Source organism: Vicia villosa, linkage group LG3 (genome assembly GCF_029867415.1).
Source record: "Vicia villosa cultivar HV-30 ecotype Madison, WI linkage group LG3, Vvil1.0, whole genome shotgun sequence".
In the NCBI taxonomy this organism is placed as follows: Eukaryota; Viridiplantae; Streptophyta; class Magnoliopsida; order Fabales; family Fabaceae; genus Vicia; species Vicia villosa.
This window is the reverse complement of record NC_081182.1, coordinates 104,950,593-104,970,640: the sequence shown is the minus strand read 5'-3', so window position 1 is coordinate 104,970,640 and position 20,048 is coordinate 104,950,593. Positions and strand designations below refer to the sequence as shown.

At 33.6% G+C, this 20,048-nt stretch overlaps 3 protein-coding genes and 2 non-coding genes across 5 annotated transcripts; 4 read left to right on the top strand and 1 right to left on the bottom strand.

Annotated features, from left to right (window-relative positions):
• The first annotated feature begins 2,248 nt into the window (after positions 1–2,248).
• On the top strand, positions 2,249–3,056 carry LOC131656485 (agamous-like MADS-box protein AGL80). Its single transcript, XM_058926194.1, has one exon. The coding sequence runs from the start codon at positions 2,292–2,294 to the stop codon at positions 2,994–2,996; it is 705 nt and encodes a 234-aa protein (XP_058782177.1). The 5' UTR covers positions 2,249–2,291; the 3' UTR covers positions 2,997–3,056.
• A 449-nt stretch (positions 3,057–3,505) lies between these two features.
• On the top strand, positions 3,506–3,641 carry LOC131593879 (small nucleolar RNA snoR134). Its single transcript, XR_009281255.1, has one exon. It is a non-coding gene; the product is annotated as a small nucleolar RNA snoR134 (small nucleolar RNA).
• Positions 3,642–3,795: 154 nt separating this feature from the next.
• LOC131593830 (small nucleolar RNA Z223) lies at positions 3,796–3,887 on the top strand. Its single transcript, XR_009281208.1, has one exon. It is a non-coding gene; the product is annotated as a small nucleolar RNA Z223 (small nucleolar RNA).
• Positions 3,888–12,580: 8,693 nt separating this feature from the next.
• LOC131658722 (uncharacterized) lies at positions 12,581–14,619 on the bottom strand. The gene is made up of 6 exons (XM_058927988.1): positions 14,416–14,619; positions 14,108–14,323; positions 13,958–14,015; positions 13,736–13,842; positions 12,955–13,077; positions 12,581–12,661 (listed from the first exon to the last, which is right to left on the bottom strand). The coding sequence occupies exons 1-6, from the start codon at positions 14,617–14,619 to the stop codon at positions 12,581–12,583; spliced, it is 789 nt and encodes a 262-aa protein (XP_058783971.1).
• A 1,953-nt stretch (positions 14,620–16,572) lies between these two features.
• On the top strand, positions 16,573–17,220 carry LOC131658721 (agamous-like MADS-box protein AGL80). Its single transcript, XM_058927987.1, has 2 exons — positions 16,573–16,821; positions 16,957–17,220. Exons 1-2 carry the CDS (start codon positions 16,573–16,575, stop codon positions 17,218–17,220), a joined length of 513 nt encoding a protein of 170 aa, XP_058783970.1.
• The last annotated feature ends 2,828 nt before the right edge of the window (positions 17,221–20,048 follow it).

The window sequence follows — 20,048 nt, the reverse complement described above, 5'->3', positions numbered from 1 at the left end:
TATAGGCTTGGTTAGCTTGTTATTAATTGGTTATGAGGGTTGTTGATGAAAACACATAATTGTTTATATGCGCGATATGATTGGTAAATAATCATAGTGCTTGGTGGTAATTGTTAATGATGTAGGATGTAGTAGTGGTTGGTTGATTTTCATAAATGGTTTTGTGAACTAGTGCATGATAAATCATGATGATGTGTTGTGTGAATGTTATCGTATTGGTACGAGGTATGTGATTAGTTGTTGATAACATGAGATCATGTTCATATGTGTTATGTATTAATGAATGTTCATTCTTAATATGTGACAATGTTTGGTTGTTTGTTATTAACATGATGTGTGGCCTTATGGCAAGTAATTGTTGTTATGAGAATGATGTATTATCATTGTTGAATTGTTGTTATTACAACTTGTTGATGATGTATTGATGGAGTTGTGGGCCAATGTCCAATATTAATTTGATGTGATGCAATTATGCGATCATTTATGCCGATGTGGCTAGTATGTTTTGACGGTGAATGTGTGCTGTGTGCTTGTTAATGCCTGTGTGGTAATTATGGTGTGATGTAATTGATAACGATGTTATTAATCGGTGATGTATCCTTTTGGATAGAATATAAACGATGTAACGTGAGTGTATGATCGTGTTATATTGTTGATGATGTTGTTGTCGTGTAAAAGAGTCATATATTTGCACAGCATAACATTTCAATACGTTAATGGCGGAATGCTGTTAACAGATGGCCTGCGGGCATGGTTACCAGTAGGAGCTTAATGCTCGGTAACGGTATATTAGCCTGAGTGGCAAGAGGTCATCAGTGGGAGCTGCGTGCTCGATGACGACAGCCTGCGGGCTTCCTGAGTGGAATAAAGTCCCAGCATAATGCTCGGCAGGTGTATTTGTCATAATGACAAGGAGGAGTTTTACTCCGGATTTGGTACCACATGCATATGCATAGTCGAGTCTCATTCATCATCGTCAGTCTTTATAATTTATGTTATCATTCATGTGTCGCATTACTTATATATTGTTTGTGGTTGACTTAGTGGATTACTTTGTTGTATGATTATTGATGATACTTGTTGGCATTACTATAATTGTCATGCTTTCATTATGAATTATATTCTCACCCTTCTGCTGATTTGATGCTTGAGTGGCATCCTGCAGATTAGCCGCTTTGGGAGTCTTTTGGAAGAGGTAGTTCTCTTGTTGGTCTTGTCGGTTGCTCTGATACGTAACACCGGGTAGTCGGGAGTCTGCTGTTATTTATTTGTATATGACTCTTTTGAACATGTATATATGATAACGTGCCATTGTGTATTGTAAACACTTTATTTTGGAAAACTCCTCTTTGAGAGTGAGAGCTATACGTATTTATATATGTTCATATCTTCCGTGTGTTATGTATCATGTTATTGGCAGGTGTGTATGCTTTTGGCATCGGTGATGTCTGTTTGTTTTTCAAGGTGTTTGTTTGGTTACTTAGTGTAACATCCTAATTGTGTTGTATGAAATTTTAAATACTCTGATATTTTTTTGACTCGCCTCAATCCGGGGATACATCTTTGAAAACAATTCAAGACCAAATATGTGATAAAAATGCATGTATTTTTATCAATTTTTTCAAAATATATGATAAACATATGAAAAACATGAGTTTTTATCAAACATTTCAAAAAACTGATAAAAATACATGATGAAAAATACGATAGAAAATACAAATTACTTATAAAAATGTATACTAGTAAAAATTTAATAGTTGATTAAAAAACTCCAATAAAACACAACTTTTAAAAAAATTGAAATATTACAAATGAATAGTAAAATAGATTTTTATTATGAAAGATGATACAATAAAAACACCACAATCTCCTTTCAATACCAAACAAACCTCCCTTTGCATATTAATGCAAAAAAAAAAAAAAATCCAAAGAAGCCCACCACCCTTTATCCCAACAAACTCCAATCCTTCTCCACTATGAAATATCCCGTACGTGGTTCCAGCGTAGATAAATACTATGAATTATCCCAAACATATTATAAAAAATCTATGTACATGAATCTAGAGATTTAGATTCTAGATACATCCTTGTAAAAATGTCAAAAATTAAATGTCATAAAGAGACATTTTACCGTTGAAAGAAAATGGCAGTTGGAAAATATAACACACATGCATCGTACGTATAACAAATTTGGCCTATATATACAACACATTATTCAGAAAACAAAAATCACAACCATCAACTTTCTTCCTTTTCTCTATCGATTTTCATCTTATTTTCTTGTCAAAGCCATGGCTAGAAAAAAGGTGAAGCTCGCTTTCATTGAGAATGATACCGCAAGGAAATCAACATACAAGAATCGAGAGAAGGGTTTAGTGAAGAAGATTGATGAACTAGCAACCCTTTGCGGTGTAGAGGCTTGTGCCATAATATATGGCCCCTACGAACCACAACCTGAGATCTGGCCATCGGCGTCTGGAGTACAAAATGTGCTTTCGAAATTCATGACAAAGTCTGAGTTCGAACAAAGAAAAAAGATGGTGAATCAGGAGAGTTTTCTGAAAGAAAGGATTTCGAAGGCTGAAAAGCAATTTGAAAAGCAATGGAAAGACAACAGAGAGAAAGAGAGAACCATGTTCTTGTTTGAATGTCTCAGTGCTGGGAACGTGGTGCAGAAGGATATGTCGGTGGCTGGTTTGAATCATCTTGCTTGGATGATTGATCAGAATCTTAAGGAGATTGGCAGAAGGATTGAAGCAGATGATAGAAACAGTAATATTCATCAAAGTGAAAATCAAATCCAAATGGAACAGTCACTGCTGCTACCATTGGCGCTGCCACCACCAACCATGTCCAATAATGAAGACATTGCAATGATGAGTCATGGCCATCTTCCACCACCACCGCCACCACAACCAACCGCGCCGAATAATGATGAAATTGCAATGAATAATAATGACATCATGATGAATGCAAATCTGTTGAATAGATTTTGACCTAATTTACTATCTTCAATGGTGATTATGGACTTGATGATGCATATCCTTTGAGGTGGATCCGACGAATTTAGTCCAATTTTTGATTGATATGATAATTTATATTTATAGTTTTTTTTGTGTGTGTGTGAAGATCATACAATCAGTCATTTTCACTTTATTTCAATATCAACGATAAGGAATTTTTGCTTGTATCAAATTCTCAAGCTTATTTCTAATATGTAATTGAATTTTCACCTTTATAATTCTATTCTTCATAAAATAACATCTAAGCCTCATTCAAAATTCAATAATATTATTATCACATCAACAACCATAGCCACCACACTTCTACCATTGGCTCACAAAGTTCGGGTTTTAGGGTTTTGGCTCTGCTCTATAACAACCAGCATCACCTTCCCAATAATAATCATTCCATCATAAGGGTTCCGCAGTGGATGATCTAGATCTACAATATCATCTCATCCCAAAACTCGCACATAAAGGTTATTTTCGTTAATTTCTCATCTCAGCACAACGCCTCCCGGGCATCTCTGATAATTTTCATGACGCGAAAGCCCCGATGCACGTGCTTGATCGCCGCCGTTCGTGTTGCTGTCTCCGTAGTTCTCACGGCCGACCTGTGTTAAAGTAATGGCTTAATATCAGCTTGATTTGCTTGTTTGTTTTTTGAATTTGCCTCACTACACCTTTAGCTTGTTTTCTTATATTTGCCATGAAAACCAAAGCTAGTCATAGAGGCAAACATTACATTTGAATTTGATATATTTATATTAAATTAGGTTTTGATTTTACTAACATTTGACTGTGATGACAATTTAATCAGCTTTATGCCAGTTCTGCTTCTGAAAAATCGTGATTGATAGAGCTGTAATATATTCTGAGCCTTTGTATATATCTCAGTGTTTAAATAACCGGACCGGACATTAAACTGGTGAGGGTATCCGGTCACTGGTTTATTGGTCGAACCACTGGGTCAGTGGTCGAACCGCATGACTAAACCGGGTTAAACCGGATAATTCGGTTCAATAGACCGGTCGTTATAACAAAATTATATAGGTATAAAATCTGTCGAACCAGATGATTCAGTCCCTACTAGTACTTAAATTTTTTCAAAACATCATATTATAAAAAAATTCACAAGTTCATAATTTAAATTCAAATTTTACACATAGGTATCACACACAATCAAATAGTACATAATTATAAAATACAAACAAAAGTTTAATCGCAACATAATTTAATTGAATAATTTATAACAAAATAATTTAATTGTCTACTAAATTTAATTTCAATAAAAGAAATTTTGTTTTAATGTTGGGATCTCCTTCCTCAATATCAAAATTATCTGTAATAAAATCAACCGCATCTACAACCATTTTTTTATTTTATTTATTTTATTTTTTAATTAAAATAGTCAAAATGACATTTTTTTAATTTTTTAAAATTAAAAAAAATAAAAAATAAAAAAGTACATTTAAACCACCGGTTCAAAAAAACCGCCGGTTTTCCCGGTTTTAGCGGTTCACACCGGTTTTGACCGGTTCATACCGGTTCAATGACATTCTCGATCCAGCTATTGAACCAGACCGGTTCCCGATTCGACCGGTCCGACCAGCCGGTCCGGTCTGGTTTTTAAAACACTGATATATCTTGTTATTGTTGATCAAATAAATAAGTTGTTTTAATTTGGAGTACTATACCATGCCCAAAATATTCTTTTTAAAAAAACTCACTTGAAAAACACTTTTTAACACACTATTGTAAATTGAAGTTAAACTCATGATGTTAAATTTTATCAGATAGCAATTTCATTTTATGTTTATAAAATACAAAAATGAGCAATTTGACTTGATTATCAATTGATCGCGACTTTATGAGTATCGGGATACTAACTGCAAGGCACAATCTAATCGCGTAGTTTTAAAACATATCGAACTCACAGAGACTGGTAATCAATTTAATACGATCTATGCTTATAAAAAAAAGTTAATACGATCTAATGTTACTATGTAAGCTTAAGCTATGATTTTCTTTAGTTTAGGAGGAAACGGAAATTAAATAAAGTTTTAAGTTAAATAATCTAAGGCAAGACACCGCGCGGTATGCAATGGTCGGACTTCGGGGATTCAGTACGTCAATCACATTGTTTTACCTCATCTGTAACCTGTGCGTTATGGGTTCATACGGTACTGGTGTGTTACCTCATCGTTCACACAGATTTGGACCTATTTACCAGTGTGTTCACACGAAATTTGGTCTGATTACCAGTGCGCGAACACTGTTTTGGTGTGTTACATATGTGTTCGCAAGAGTGCAGGTGTGTAGGGGTACTGGTTTGTACCGCGGAATTGTCACGATATATCATAGAAAAGATAACAAATTTCACAATAGCTGAATATTACTGGAAATAAGAAAAATTAAAAAACAGACCGGAAGATAATTGTATAAGTTATAAAACAATTGCGAAACGACATAGAAGGAATTGTAGGTAAGTTGTGTCCTAAAAATAAAATCTTATTTGAAGGAATTGAAGAAACCAAATGTAAGTATTGAATAAAAAAATGTAGTAACTAGAATACAATAATGCCGCAAATGATCAAATAAATAACTTGTTTTAATTTGGAGTACTATACCATGCCCTAAATATTAAAAAAAAAATCACTTGAAAAACACTTTTTAACACACATTGTAAATTTTAAGTTAAATTAATAATGTTAAATTTGATCAGATAGCAATTTCATTTTATGTTTGAAAAATAAAAAAAATGAGTCTAATGTTACTAATTGCAAGCACACAGTCTAATTGCGTAAATTTAAAAGATATCGAACTCACAGGGACTGGTAATCAATTTATTACGATCTAATGTTACTACGTAAGCTAAAGCTATGATTTTCTTTGGTTTAGGTGGAAACGGAAATTAAATAAAGTTTAAGTTAAATAATCAAAGGCAAGACACCGGTATGCAATAGTCAGACTTTGGAGATTCAGTAAGTCATTCGACATTATTGTAAGTATTAAAACACTCTTTCAGTAGAAACTATCAATTTAAAAAACTTTATCTCACACTCTCGTATTTATTGGTTCAGATTATATTATCAAATATAAATGCTTACTCTCTCTGTCTTATTTAAAATCTAATTATACTTTTTGAAAACAAATAGAATCTAATTAATCCTAAAGCGCTCTCGCTGTATTTAAAATTAATGTTCGATTTCCAATATCCGGTTAAAACCTCGAACTCTCGTAGTGTTGATTCTAACCTTTGCTTTTCTTTTACTCTCGTAACAAAACGGTTTAATATTATATTTGGAAACCAAAACCAGAAAAGTATTTTATGAATATTCACACCAAATTATTACTGAACCCCTTTGGTTCTACGACTTACATACCGGTATCAAGGAAATTAGCTGGACATGCTTTTCAATTCAAACACAGAATAACAGTGAACAACCAATAACTCAATTATCATTACTAAATATAAAAACAGTAAATGCATATAAAATTAAAACCTGGAATTTATAAAGGAAATTGGAATTATGCTAAACTCCGAGTATCAAGTCGTAATCCCCCACAAAGTGTAGATGTTGCTTCTTGAAATTACATATTGAACGATAAATAAATCCTAAAACCATGATTGCAATAGCCCCCCCAGTGTAGAAAACTATTGTTGTTTGAAGGTAAATTGACTGCTTAAGAACTAAGGAAAATTAAAAGAGTTCTGAACTTGGGAATTGAAAAATTAAGAATTGGACGAGAGCCTTTCTGTTTATAACTGCTCTCCTTTTATAATGCTTGTGGTGACCTTGTTTTCAGAAAATCTATGAATCGTGATGATGTGGAGCTCCAATCCTGAAGAATAGGTCTTGTGAGAAAATATAGTGAGTGATGGCTTCTAGTGCACTCTCTTCGGACGTTGTAACACCCCATTTCTACCCGAAAAATATATATAAATCAGAGTTTCAAAATTTCTCAATAAACAAATGAGGCGTCACATAATAAAAACAAAACAAATCAACTCGTCGCATAAAGCGGATACATAGCACCTTTGAAACAGAATAACTTATTTTATTAAAACACAGCGGAATCACTTAAGAATGTATTCAATAAAATATCCTCAGTTAACTTATCATTTTGTTCAACCAAGATAACACAATTAAACAACAACATCATGAATGATATAAATCGTTCCCCCCAGAGTGCTACGTATCAGAGCGACAACCGATTCGAGTAACGACAACTAAATCTTCACACTTGAATACCTGCACGTTACCAATATAAAGGCAACGGCGAAACAAGAGAAGGGGTGAGATATCAAATCATATAAGTGGGCATATGATAAATTGCATGCTAGGATTCAGACATATAAAATCATCACATCACAAGTATCAATAGCTACTATACACATCATACTTCTACAGTTCATTAATCTCACATACTTTTCATCACACAACAAGTCATAATCATGTAAATAGTATCATCTAATAAATTTCACATATTCAAGTAAGCACAAAATTCAATAGTATAATACTCAAAAGATTCAATACTATTATCCCAAATATATACACAATCCATCATTATCACATATTCACACGTTTAACCAATTATATATATATCAAAACATCACCAATTTCAATTATCACATCTCATGTACACATGACAATCACATAAATGCATATATTCAAACATCACTTAACCTCAATGTGACTCAATGCAAGACATGTGACTCTATGCATGTGGTACCCAGTGTGGACCCAAAGTTCCACCGCTTCCGATTCATATAGAATCTAGCCACGCTTCAGATCCGGACAAGATCAAAGCCACCAAATGTAAACATATAGTTTACCGCTTCCGATTCACTTTAGAATCTAAGCCTCGCTTATGTTTCAAAGCAAACCACCTTTGTTTCAAGGCATCCATGATATGAATGTATGTACAATGTTAATCAAACATATGCAATTAAGATCATCTCTACCATCTTAATATTTAGCATATCACAATAATTCAACTCGATGAATTATCCACCAATTGTACACAACATTCACAACACATACATATCATTCACATATAAAAGGTCAATTAATCAATTACGATTCACAAAATCCAATTAACACTAGTAACCATACTATCTCATGTTAATTCTCATTTTGCCAATTATATATGAACATACACATTTAAAATCAAGCAATTAATCATTAAAATTAATGCTATCCAACTACCCACAGAGAATCAATATCAAAACAACATCATTGACATAATAATATATATTTCTCAACATACATATTCAATCAAAACACAATTACGGATAAATTCTCAAAATATCGTAATTTACCGACAAACCGAATAGTTGATCTAATTCCAAATTATATTCCAATCAGTTAAACACATTGAAATTAATTCAACTATTAATTTAATCAACCAATTAATAATCACACTATATTAATTTAATTCACTTATATTTCTACTCCATTCCCAATTTCTAGAATTCTATTGCTCAAGACCATTTTTTATTGAAAAGAATATCGCGCTAGCTTTCTAACGCTTCGAACGGGGACTCGAACGGAGTTACGGTTTAAAAGATATGAATTGTTAAAGTTCCAATGAAAAAGAAAACACCGACATTTTATACTGACAACTCTAAACATGTCAAAATTACTCAAAACAAACAAAAGTATGACTCTTAGTAATTCAAAACAACTCTAACAATTTTATTGTCAACTCTAACAACTCTATTGACAAATTTAATAACTCTATTAACAGCTCTATATTAGTTACTCTAACAACTCTATTCAAATTAAAATAATTAAATTAGGAAGACAAAGATAGAATGAAATAAACTCACAAGACTATAATCCCAAAGATTCTACTTAAGATTTCAAGAAACAGATATACGTAACTTGTATGATTGACTATATCAAAAAGCCTCTATGTTTTGACAAAAGTTAACTTAGACTCTTATGGTGTTGTTGACCATAGTAAATCTTATTTCCAGTTCCTCAAATCCAAATCCTCCTTTGAGAATCTATCATTTCTTTAAGGCAAAAAAAATACATTTGAATATAAGCCGTAATAGGACCAACTACCTTGAGTTCAAACAACAGTAAAAAATCACTAGAACATGCTTTCGACACAGGGAGCAACCCAAATAACCAGCCACACAAAACCTTACTGAAAAGTGAGGTAAAATGCATTGAATGTAATTTGTGACACTTTTCTACTTACATACAATTTGGGACACTTTTCTACTTACATTTACATTGAATGTAAGTTAGTAATTAAACTACCCTCTCTATTCAATACAATGATTAGTACTAATTATGGTTATTAATATTTTTGGTTTATGTATTAATTAGTTATCATTTGATATTTTTAAAAACAGGTAAAAGGTTCTGAACAAGAAATGAATCTTCAAAACTTGAAGCTATGGGTGGCAGGAGCTCTTTTGAACCAAGGCTTTGAATTCATGCCATCCTTTTGATCCATTGCATTAGATTTTGAGACTTTTCAGTGTTTATTTGTTTCTAATTTAAATGTTTGATTCAAGTGTTTTAAATTAGTGATATACATTCCTCTTACTATAAGCCAAGTATGAATATTGACACAAGTGTTAGCCTAGTATTAACAATATTATCTCTTAGAATTCAAAATCAATATTATCTCAGCAAACTTGCGAATAATTGGCCTATCCCACGATGTTTTAAAATCTTTCTTCATGCTAATATGGTTGAAAATATTTTCATTAACCACAAACAGAAGTTGATGAAAAACTTGTGTCGCCCTCATGATACAGCATCCTGCTGCCGCCGTCAATGCCTAGGTGCTATGGGCCAAACTCACATTTAATGGCACAATTTTAGAATCATATATATATTATTACGAACAGCAACAACACAATTTCAAAAACAATAGCGATTTACCGAAAAGTATAGGATAGATTTCCAATTTCCAGCAATAATTCAATACATCAATGCAATAAATCTACACACCCAATTTCCCACATACAATTGTTCATGAGCCCCATTATAGGAAGAGAACCCCACCCTTACCTTATCAATGGAAGCAACTCAATGGGTCTCTATTTGCATCTTCAATTTGGCACCACGGATGAAAATTTTCAAGCTTCTTCTTCTTCTCCATTGCTTGCCTCTTTCTCCTCTATTCTTGTTTCATTTCATTATGACAACTCTCCTCTTTCCAAATCTCTAAAACCCTAATATAAAACCAATTGGGCTTAGTGTTTATGTCTTCTCTTTATTATTCTCCACAACTAATTAGGCCCAATAAGTTATATAACTCAAATTAAATCAAGATATCACTTTTATTAATATTCCAACAATATAATCAATTCCGACTTGTAAATAATATTATTCTTAATATTATTCTTCGATCGTCCGACTAAAATCCGACTTTTAATTTAATAATTCCAAATATGCCCTTAAAATAATATCGGCCATCCAAAATTCCACTAAATCCATATTTAAATCCTTCAATAATTTAATTAACCAATTTAATTAAATTCGGGGTGTTACAGACGTGGGGAAACCACGTATATTAATTACTAAGATTTGGAGCTGTGCCGATCGTAATACAATGTGTGCCGAGGGGCACACATTTTGGAGCTGTGGCAGGCGGCATGAGGCTGTGCCGGACGACACAGTCTTCTGTCATGAGGTTTTGCTGCTACTTCTGTTACTTATGCCAAAGTTTGGTTTTTTAGCTCATTTTTCTTCCCATTCTTTCCTCTTCTCTCATACAAGCTTAGTTGAATATAGTTACCTGAAACACACTAAAAATACCAATGTAATGCAACATAATCAATGAAAACGGTAAATTGATTCATGCTAATCAAGTCGAATATGCGATGTATTTTCGTGTTATCAAACTCCCCTACACTTGAACCTTTGCTTGTCTTCAAGCAAATAATCATTGTTAAACACGAGTTAAACACAAATACATGACACAACATCAAATTGTACGCGGTTGTGAGATATTTTTGTTACAATAATAAAAGCTCAATTTCAACACCAAAGTTAAATTAATGATACTAAACAACTCCCACTTTATGCAGACCAATCTGAATCATGCTATTATAGCTTAATCTAGTTCTTTTCGCTTTATTTCACCCGTTTTCATTCGAGCGCAATCAGATTAAGCCCTTTATCTTTACACACACATAGTAGAGTAGCCGGTTAGTGAATATGATCCTTTTAAGCGCGGGGTTTCTGACACATATATGTGGTAACCTCCTTTTATAAACCCAATTGAGGATTTGGGGGATCGGACCGTAGTCCGCCCTAACAAGTTTAGTACCAGACACTTCAGAACCAACCGACAACGGGTTTCTTCCTTGTTCTTTTTTTCTTTTATATTTTATAGGTTTGCATCTGTTGGATTAAGTCCAACAGTGAAACAGATATCTAAATTTTGGGAACATTCACTTATATTCATCGACTCTCTACGTAGTTTATGCTTAAGACGATGCTGACTGCTAAATAAACTACTTGGGACTATTTTAAAACTAAAGCTTAATGTTTCGGTATAATAGGTACTCAAATCAGTCTTGTATACTCGGGGGGTGAGTGTCAAGACATTAACAATTTTGTTTAATTTTACTCAAATTTCTAACATATCTTAAGCGTGAGCAACCTATACACTTTTCGAGTGCGTCAAGACATTGCGATTAACTAACGAAATTTTCGTTATGACTCAAGAAACTGAGGAAGTCAAATAATAAACGAAAAAGTTTCATATAAGAGTTTGATAGTACATAAATTGTTTATTTAAGGGAAATAGATGAAAAAGGAAATCTAATTAGAAAGCGGTAAATTCCTCCCCCACACTTAAATCTAACAGTGTGACCAATGTTTCAAAATAAGGTGAAAAAGGAAGGTAGTAGCTAGGTGCACTCTACTCTGGCCCATATCCTCTTGCTCTTCCTCGGGCTCGTTCGCGTCCAGGCATACCCTCATGGTGAATGTATTCTTGCAAGTCATCCATGCGTATGGTCAAAGTCGTCATCTCCTCAATCAAGCTTGACATCTGACGCTCATTCCTTTCACCGTATCACTACAAGAAAATTAACATGTACCAATGGCAAAAAACCGTTGGTAAAGATATAAAAACCGTTGGTAAAAGGCAAAAAACCTATACCAACGGAGGTTTGCTTCCGTCAAATGTAATTTCCTATACCAACGACAAATTTCCATCCCAAAATCTTATACCAACGGAAATTTTGAGGGGTTGTTCAAAATTTCGAGGCAATAGCAACGGTTAATTTCACTATTTATCCACCACGCAGTGCCGTTGGTATAGGACAAAAATAGCCGTTGGTATAGATTTTTTTTTACAAATATTTCTTTACTATAATTATTATTTTTTAATAATCAAATTTCTTTCTGTATGCACCACACTAAATTTAAAGCTATATCAAAGAAAATTTCAATTATATTGTCAAAATTGCAAGTCTTACAAACATATCAAAATAACAAAATAATATTGATTAACAAAAAACACAAACATATCAAAATAACAAAATAATGTCAATTAACAAAAAAACACAAACATATCTAATATTAAAGCAATTTCTAGTCTTCCTTTCTTCCATCTTCATCAGTGCATGGACTTTGAGAATTTGTTTGGTTTGGAACACTAGAAGCATCTGTAGCCTATTGAAAATAAAATAAAATAAGTTAAAAAGTCAACTTAATGAATGTTTTCATACTATTTGAAATATGAACTTGAAAAGTAAAATATAATATATCTGTCTTGCAGCTTGTAAAATAACATTCAAATCTTCTTGAGATAATTGATTTTGTATCACTGACATCATATTTTCCATACACACATTTGTCCTCTCTTGACTTTCTCGCATTTTCTTAAGTTCATCCCTCAACTATTGATTTTCGGACAAAAAAGCTTTTGATTTTTTAGGTTTCAGAATATTGCCTATACAACGCACATGTCCCCTCTTTTCAGATCCTTTTACTTGGGAGTAAATGCCATCCTTCCAAGGCATATGACTTTGTGTCTTTTGGACCAATTGAGAAGTTTCAGCCTCATTATTATGTTTGTTTAGTTTTTCCTGAAATATTAAATTAAATAAAATAATACAAAATGCAACATGGGAAGAACTAAATAAGAACACCAATACTTGCCAAATAGCAAAGAGAATATCAGCCAAGTAATAGCAGAGAGGTTGAACACAGTTGTTGATTTAAAACAAACACAATAACATTACAAATCCATAAAAAAAACCACTGTTGAATTCAAAATTAAGTGAAACATATTCTACAATAACAATCAGTAAATTATGCAATTACAATACTCATCATATTAAGTTTATTAATCCATAATTTCACCAAAAACTGTGCCTGGAAATTCATATTGGCATGGGACATATTGATTACCATTTCTTTAAGAACATTCTAAGTTTACTAATCACTCTTGAATAGTCCAAGTCATTGTTGAAATTCTATGGTTTTAATATTAATAGTGCCTGAAAAACAGTTTACTAATCCATAATTACTCATCAAGCCAAGTTTACTACTCCACAATTTTAAAAACAAAAGTGCCTAAAAATTCATGCTAAGTTTCCTAATCCATTAAAGAGATGAACCATAATTAGAAATCCAAAAGCAAGAAAATTCAAATAAAAAACCACCAGCAAGTTCCATTAATTTCAAACACCGGTTCAGTACAATTCAGATAATAAAATAGGCATGAATGAAAGAAAATCTTACAATAAATCTTTCAGCATTTTCATTAACAACAAAACCAACTTTACGAGTACGAGTATCAATGTAAATCTCTTTGCGTGTGGGCGACACTCCTTTAGCCTTTTTTTTTTCTAATATCAATCAAACATTTTAAAAGTAATTTGTTTTGTAAATACAATTTACTCAATTAAAAGTTCAAATATTAACAAACCTTTTAATTAATTGATTTTGGGAGACTTTTGATACCTATACAATGAATATCTTCATATTTAGCACGATTCTGACTATTAATTTTACTTACTTTCTACAATTGATACAACATAAAGTTAGTCAAAAGAAGAAACCAAGTTTGAATATTTTTATAATATGACAGAATCTCTTTTAAATTTGAATTACTTGTGCTTTGTCTGAAAACCAATGATGAACCAATTTGCGATATTGATCTAGGTCAACTCGAAGATTTGGTACAAAGGATACAACTTCTTCCGTCTTACTTGGGTCAAATGCCATTGATTTTAAATCACACTTCCATTGTTTCCACTTAATATTCATCTCAAATTTCAACATTTGTCTTGTAGTGTCATTCATAGGAGGATTGAACTCAAATATAGTCTATACAAAAAGAGATGTGTTAAGTAATTACAACATTAATGATAAAAAATTTGGTTCATCATGATTTGAATATAAATTTGTATGTATAATACCTCCATTTGTTCCAACGTGACATCTTTTTCCTTGTCAGACATATCTTTCCAAGACTTGTATTTAATGGAAGCATATTGTTTCCTTCGAACCAAATTCCCTATGAAACGAGTAAGAGTCGTACCTTCGGGACCAATGGGTCGACCATACTTGTCCAAATTAACAATTATGCAACTGTCAGTGTCCATTGCCCATACATCTAACATTCTTGTTGGGCCTCTTTTTTTTTAGGTTGAACATCTACAAGTAAAACATAAGACATTAAAACATAATTCTAGCCTCTTTTAATTTGCAGGTCTTCTACATAAGAACATCTATATAATTCAATCTTTTATCAATTTGTAGATCTTCTTCTGCTTCTACATCAGAAGGAATAGAGTAGGAATCTCCATACCCATGTACGCCAACTTCCACATGAATTGGATTGGACCTTGTTTCTTAAGCATTTCATCCTTGGACGTGAGATGAGGTTGAATGAGTTTCTTCAGTGTAACGCCCCGAATTTAATTAATTAGTTAATTAAATTATTTAAGAATTTAATCATTGGATTTAATCGAAGTTCGTGGATCAATCGGAATTGTCGGTATTATTTTGGGAAGCGTATTTGGATTATTAAGTTAAAGTCGGATTTTATTCGGTTAGTCGGAGAATTAATAAAGTTGACTTCGTTGAAGAAATAATAGTAGAAATAATATTATTATTAATATTGGACTATTTGTATTTAATTCGAATTTTATTGACGAAGTCAGAATTATTTTATTAAGTTGGCATGGTAATTAATCGGATTAATTTGGTGAAATAAAGTTGTAGTGTTATTTTATTAATGAGCTTAAAAATAACTCTGGGTTTAATTTAAGTTGTTGTGAAGTAAGGAGGGGGTATGTCACTTAGGCCCAATTAAGTTATTTAAGTGATTAAATAAAATAACCTTACTATGTTGGATTTAGAATTGGAAGAAGGAAGAGCTATCATAACACAAAGAGGAATAGGGTTTGGAGGAGAGGTGAAGAAGAGAGCCATGGTGAAAGAGAAAAGTTAGAGGAAGTCCAATTTTTGCAGCAAGTTTCTGCAGTGAGACACCTTAGTAAAACTGACGTTTCTCCCAATCCAACCGTTGGATCGTCGCGGTTCTTGGACACAACGTTCCAGACTCGTAGAGGTAACTTCTGACCGGAGCGATTTTCGTTTTGATGATTTTAAGTCCGTCTGACAAAGCGATTTCCGAATAGGTTTTTGGTGCGTCTCTGCACGTTGTTAGAAAAGATTTTCGGAGAAAAGTTGGAAGCGGCGGCATAAGCTATGGCAACCGGGAGAGTAGAGCAATCTCATATCCAAGGTAAGGGTGGGGTTCTAGCTCTATAAACGGGATTATGATGAATGATATGTTGGGGTTATGGTTGTATGATTGCCTCTGTTTTGTGTGTTGTGATTGTATTGTTGAATGTTGAAATTGATTGACGTCGGTGAATAAGGTTTTGGGGGAGGAGGAGGAGGAAGAGGAGGAGGAGGAGGAGGAGGAGGGCTACACGGGAGGGCCTAGGGACACTTCCGTGCTGATTTCCTACCACGAGCACGTCACTCGATGTGTCTAGGAGGAAGAGGTATTTTTTTATAATTTATCCGACTTTATTATTTAACCGTTTTTTATTTAGCTTTTTATTTCACATTTTCTTCACGGTCTAATTAACAATTTTTTTATTTTTGTTTTTGTTATAACATGAAAGGCCGATGCTAAAAATGGTACACCATGCACGGAAGATTTTTGTTCTCTTTAAACCAAAGAAGCCCACCCTTTATGTGTAGCCCAACATACTCCAATCCTTCTCCACTATGAAATAGTCCACCTGCTGAATTTGAGAAATTATGATGTGGATATCCGGTGCTATGAATTATCCCAAACATATATTATAAAAAATCTACGTACATGAATCTAGAGATTTATATTCTAGATAAATCTTTGTAAAAATGCTATAAATTAAATGTCATAAAGAGGCATTTTACCGTTGAAAGAAAATGCCAGTTGGAAAATAAACACATGCATCGTACGTATAACAAATTTGGCCTATATATACAACACATTTTTCAGAAAACAAAAATCATAACCATCAACTTTCTTCTTTTTACTCTATCGACCTTCATCTTATTTTCTTGTCAAAGCCATGGCTAGAAAAAAGGTGAAGATTGCTTTCATTGAGAATGATACCGCAAGGAAATCAACATACAAAAATCGAGAGAAGGGTATAGTGAAGAAGGTTGATGAACTAGCAACCCTTTGCGGTGTAGAGGCTTGTGCCATAATATATGGCCCCTACGAACCACAACCTGAGATCTGGCCATCGGCGTCTGGAGTACAAAATGTGCTTTCGAAATTCATGACAAAGTCTGAGTTCGAACAAAGAAAAAAGATGGTGAATCAGGAGAGTTTTCTGAAAGAAAGGATTTCAAAGGCTGAAAAGCAATTTGAAAAGCAATGGAAAAACAACAGAGAGAAAGAGAGAACCATGTTCTTGTTTGAATGTCTCAGTGCTGGGAACGTGGTGCAGAAGGATATGTCAGTGGCTGGTTTGAATCATCTTGTTTGGATGATTGATCAGAATCTTAAGGGGATTAGCAGAAGGATTGAAGCAAATGATAGAAACAGTAATATTCATCAAAGTGAAAATCAAATCCAAATGGAACAGTCACTGCTGCTACCATTGGCGCTGCCACCACCAACCACGTCCAATAATGAAGACATTGCAATGATGAGTCATGGCCATCTTCCACCACCACCGCCACCACAACCAACCGCGCCGAATAATGATTAAATTGCGATGAATAATAATGACATCATGATGAATGGTTATGATGCAAATCTGTAGAATAGATTTTGACCTAATTTACTGTCTTGAATGGTGATTATGGACTTGATGATGCATATCCTTTGAGGTGGATATGACGAATTTAGTCCAAATTTTGATTGATATGATAATTTATATTTATGGTTTTTTTTGTGTATGTGGTGAAGATACAATCAGTGGTCACCTATTTTATATAATAACAATATAAAATTTATAGTTGGATTGAAAGCATAGAATAAAAGGTGTAGTTTTTTTTTTTTTTTTGAAAGCAAGGGATAAATATATTATAAACCAACCACAATCAAGTACAAGGGCACAAGACCAAAACAAAGAAAATTACAAACCGATTGAAACTTTAAGATAAGTAAAACAATGGGTTATTGCTAAACTCATAGAAATTACAATTGGAATGAGTAATTTTCCCAATGAACGACCACCTCCAAATTAGGGCCTTACAACTCCAAACCACGTCCCTCGAGTTCCAAGAAGCATTGTTGAAGAGTATATCATTCCTACGAAGTCAAAGACTCCAAATAATAGTCAACCAAACGATTCCCTCCTTTCCTCTTTTGACTTTCTTAGATCGACAAAAAGAACTCCAATAACAAAATCCCTCCTTAAAATTCGAAAAACTTTGATAATTCATTCCTAACCAATCGGACAATTCCCTCCAAACAATACCAGAATTCCGACATGATAAGAAAGAATTGAATAAAGATTCATGACAATCACCACAAAAAGAACATTCTAAATTCGAGGAAGAATTAAGAATACCTTTACTCAAAAGTGAGTCTTTCGTCGGAGCTTATTGAGGAAGCACCTCCAACCAAACGCCTAAACTTTTAAAGGCGCATCCACCTTCCATAATGCACTAAACGCCGATTGGAAGTGATTATCCGGGCCAAGAGGAATATGCTGCAAATTCAACCAATTATAGCAAGAAGAAACGGAAAAAATCCCATCCACATCATGCTGCCACTTAACAATGTCAGGCCTGTCGGGCTGCAAAACCGCATCACCTTCCAGCAACAAAGATAACCGAATCAATTCAGCATTCGGATGAATCATAGAGGCTGTCGGGATACCAAAATTCCCCCAAAGGCACCTCCCCTCACTCCAACCACCCATGGCACCGATTGAAGCATCTTGCAAAAGAGAAACGTTACGGGAAGAGATTCTTTAAAATTCCTCCTTTCAACCAATTAGCATGCCAAAAGGATGTAAAATATCCATGACCAACCTGAAAAATAAAATTGTTAGTAAAAAAATCGTTTGGTAACTTATTACCCAACGAAGATAAATACGCCCACCACACCGAAGAAGCATTAGTCTTCACAAAATTATTTATTCCGCCGCTTGCCCTTAATTTCACATCCACATACCGCGCCTTTAAAACCCCAAACCACAACTCATTAGAAGCACCAAAAATTCTCCAATTCCATTTCAAAAGAAGCGCTTTGTTAAACTCCTCCAATCTTCTAAAACCAAGCCCCCCTTTTATCAATCGGAAGACACAAGTCATTCCAACTCACCCAATGCACCTTCCTCTTCTCCTCCGTTCCACCCCACAAAAAGTTACTTTGCAATTTACTCAATTCCCTGATCACCTTCATAGGAGCTTTGTAAAAAGAAAAGGTAAAAATTGACAAACTACTCAACACCGATTTAAGAAGCGTGATCCTCCCTCCTAAACTAATCCACCGGCCTTTTCAAGAGTTCAATCTCCTCCTAACATTATCCAAAAGAGGTTTCCAAGAAGAAACCCTCCTAGGATTTGAACCAATATAAATCCCGAGAAATTTGAACTTTTTATCCTCCGTCCTACAAGAAAGAAAATTAGTAGCAACTCCCATAAAGTGGGAATTAATGTTAATACCAATCAACTTACTCTTATGGTAGTTAATACCCAATCCCGACACCATTTCAAAACCCTTCAAAATCGCTTTTATAGTCCATAGATGCTTCCAACTCCCATCACCTATTAATAAAGTGTCATCCGCAAATTGAAGCATATCTATAAAGCATCTACTGTTCACATTAATTCCTACGAAATCACCGTTTTCCACCGCTCTTCCCACCAAAACCTTTAAACCTTCCGCTACCACAACAAAAAGAAAAGGAGAAAAAGGTGTAGTAATTGGAATCCAATGCCGCAGATGATTCATCCAATCAAATAAATGACTTGTTTTAATTTGGAGTATTATACCATGCCATAAATATTTTACAAAAAAACAAAAGAACTCACTTGAGAAACACTTTTTAACCTACTATTGTAGCTAGTGTTAAAAAAGCTAACATATTTGTATTGTAAATTTAAATTAAACTAATGATGTTAACTTTGATCTGAGAGCAATTTCATTTGCATATGTACGAAGATGATCTCTCTCTCATAGAAGCAGATTAACATATAAAGGAATAATGAAGTATTGTTAAATAGTTGCTTTCATTCAAACCTTAACAGACCCAAATGCATTAAGAAAAGAAAAGAACACATTTACTCAATCATAGTCTTCCACAAAATCCAAACTGATAATTTCAATTTCATCATAATCAAAACGGGACTACCGATACAAATTAGCAAATTCAAAATCAAAACTTAAAATCTTCACTTAAACCTAAAACTAAATAATAATCATGTAAAACTAGAAGCAAAAGCACACCTCTTTGATAGAGAATTCTTTATTAGTTTGCTCATATAGCAATTGATGATTTAAAGAGGTTGTGGATTGGAGAATGTACTTATGACATATCTCGTAAACAAAATTTTAATATGCGAGCTACTTTGATGCGGACTA

Excerpts from the sequence above, each read along its gene's own strand:
- LOC131658722 (XM_058927988.1), bottom strand. The coding sequence starts at position 14,619 with ATGTTAGATGTATGGGCAATGGACACTGACAGTTGCATAATTGTTAAT. Across the intron at positions 14,324-14,415 it reads TCACGTTGGAACAAATGGAG|ACTATATTTGAGTTCAATCC; the intron begins GTATTATACATA and ends CTTTTTGTATAG. Across the intron at positions 12,662-12,954 it reads GATCTGAAAAGAGGGGACAT|GCTACAGATGCTTCTAGTGT; the intron begins GTGCGTTGTATA and ends TATTTTCAATAG.
- LOC131658721 (XM_058927987.1), top strand. The coding sequence starts at position 16,573 with ATGGCTAGAAAAAAGGTGAAGATTGCTTTCATTGAGAATGATACCGCA. Across the intron at positions 16,822-16,956 it reads TCGAACAAAGAAAAAAGATG|AAGGATATGTCAGTGGCTGG; the intron begins GTGAATCAGGAG and ends AACGTGGTGCAG.
- LOC131656485 (XM_058926194.1), top strand. The coding sequence starts at position 2,292 with ATGGCTAGAAAAAAGGTGAAGCTCGCTTTCATTGAGAATGATACCGCA.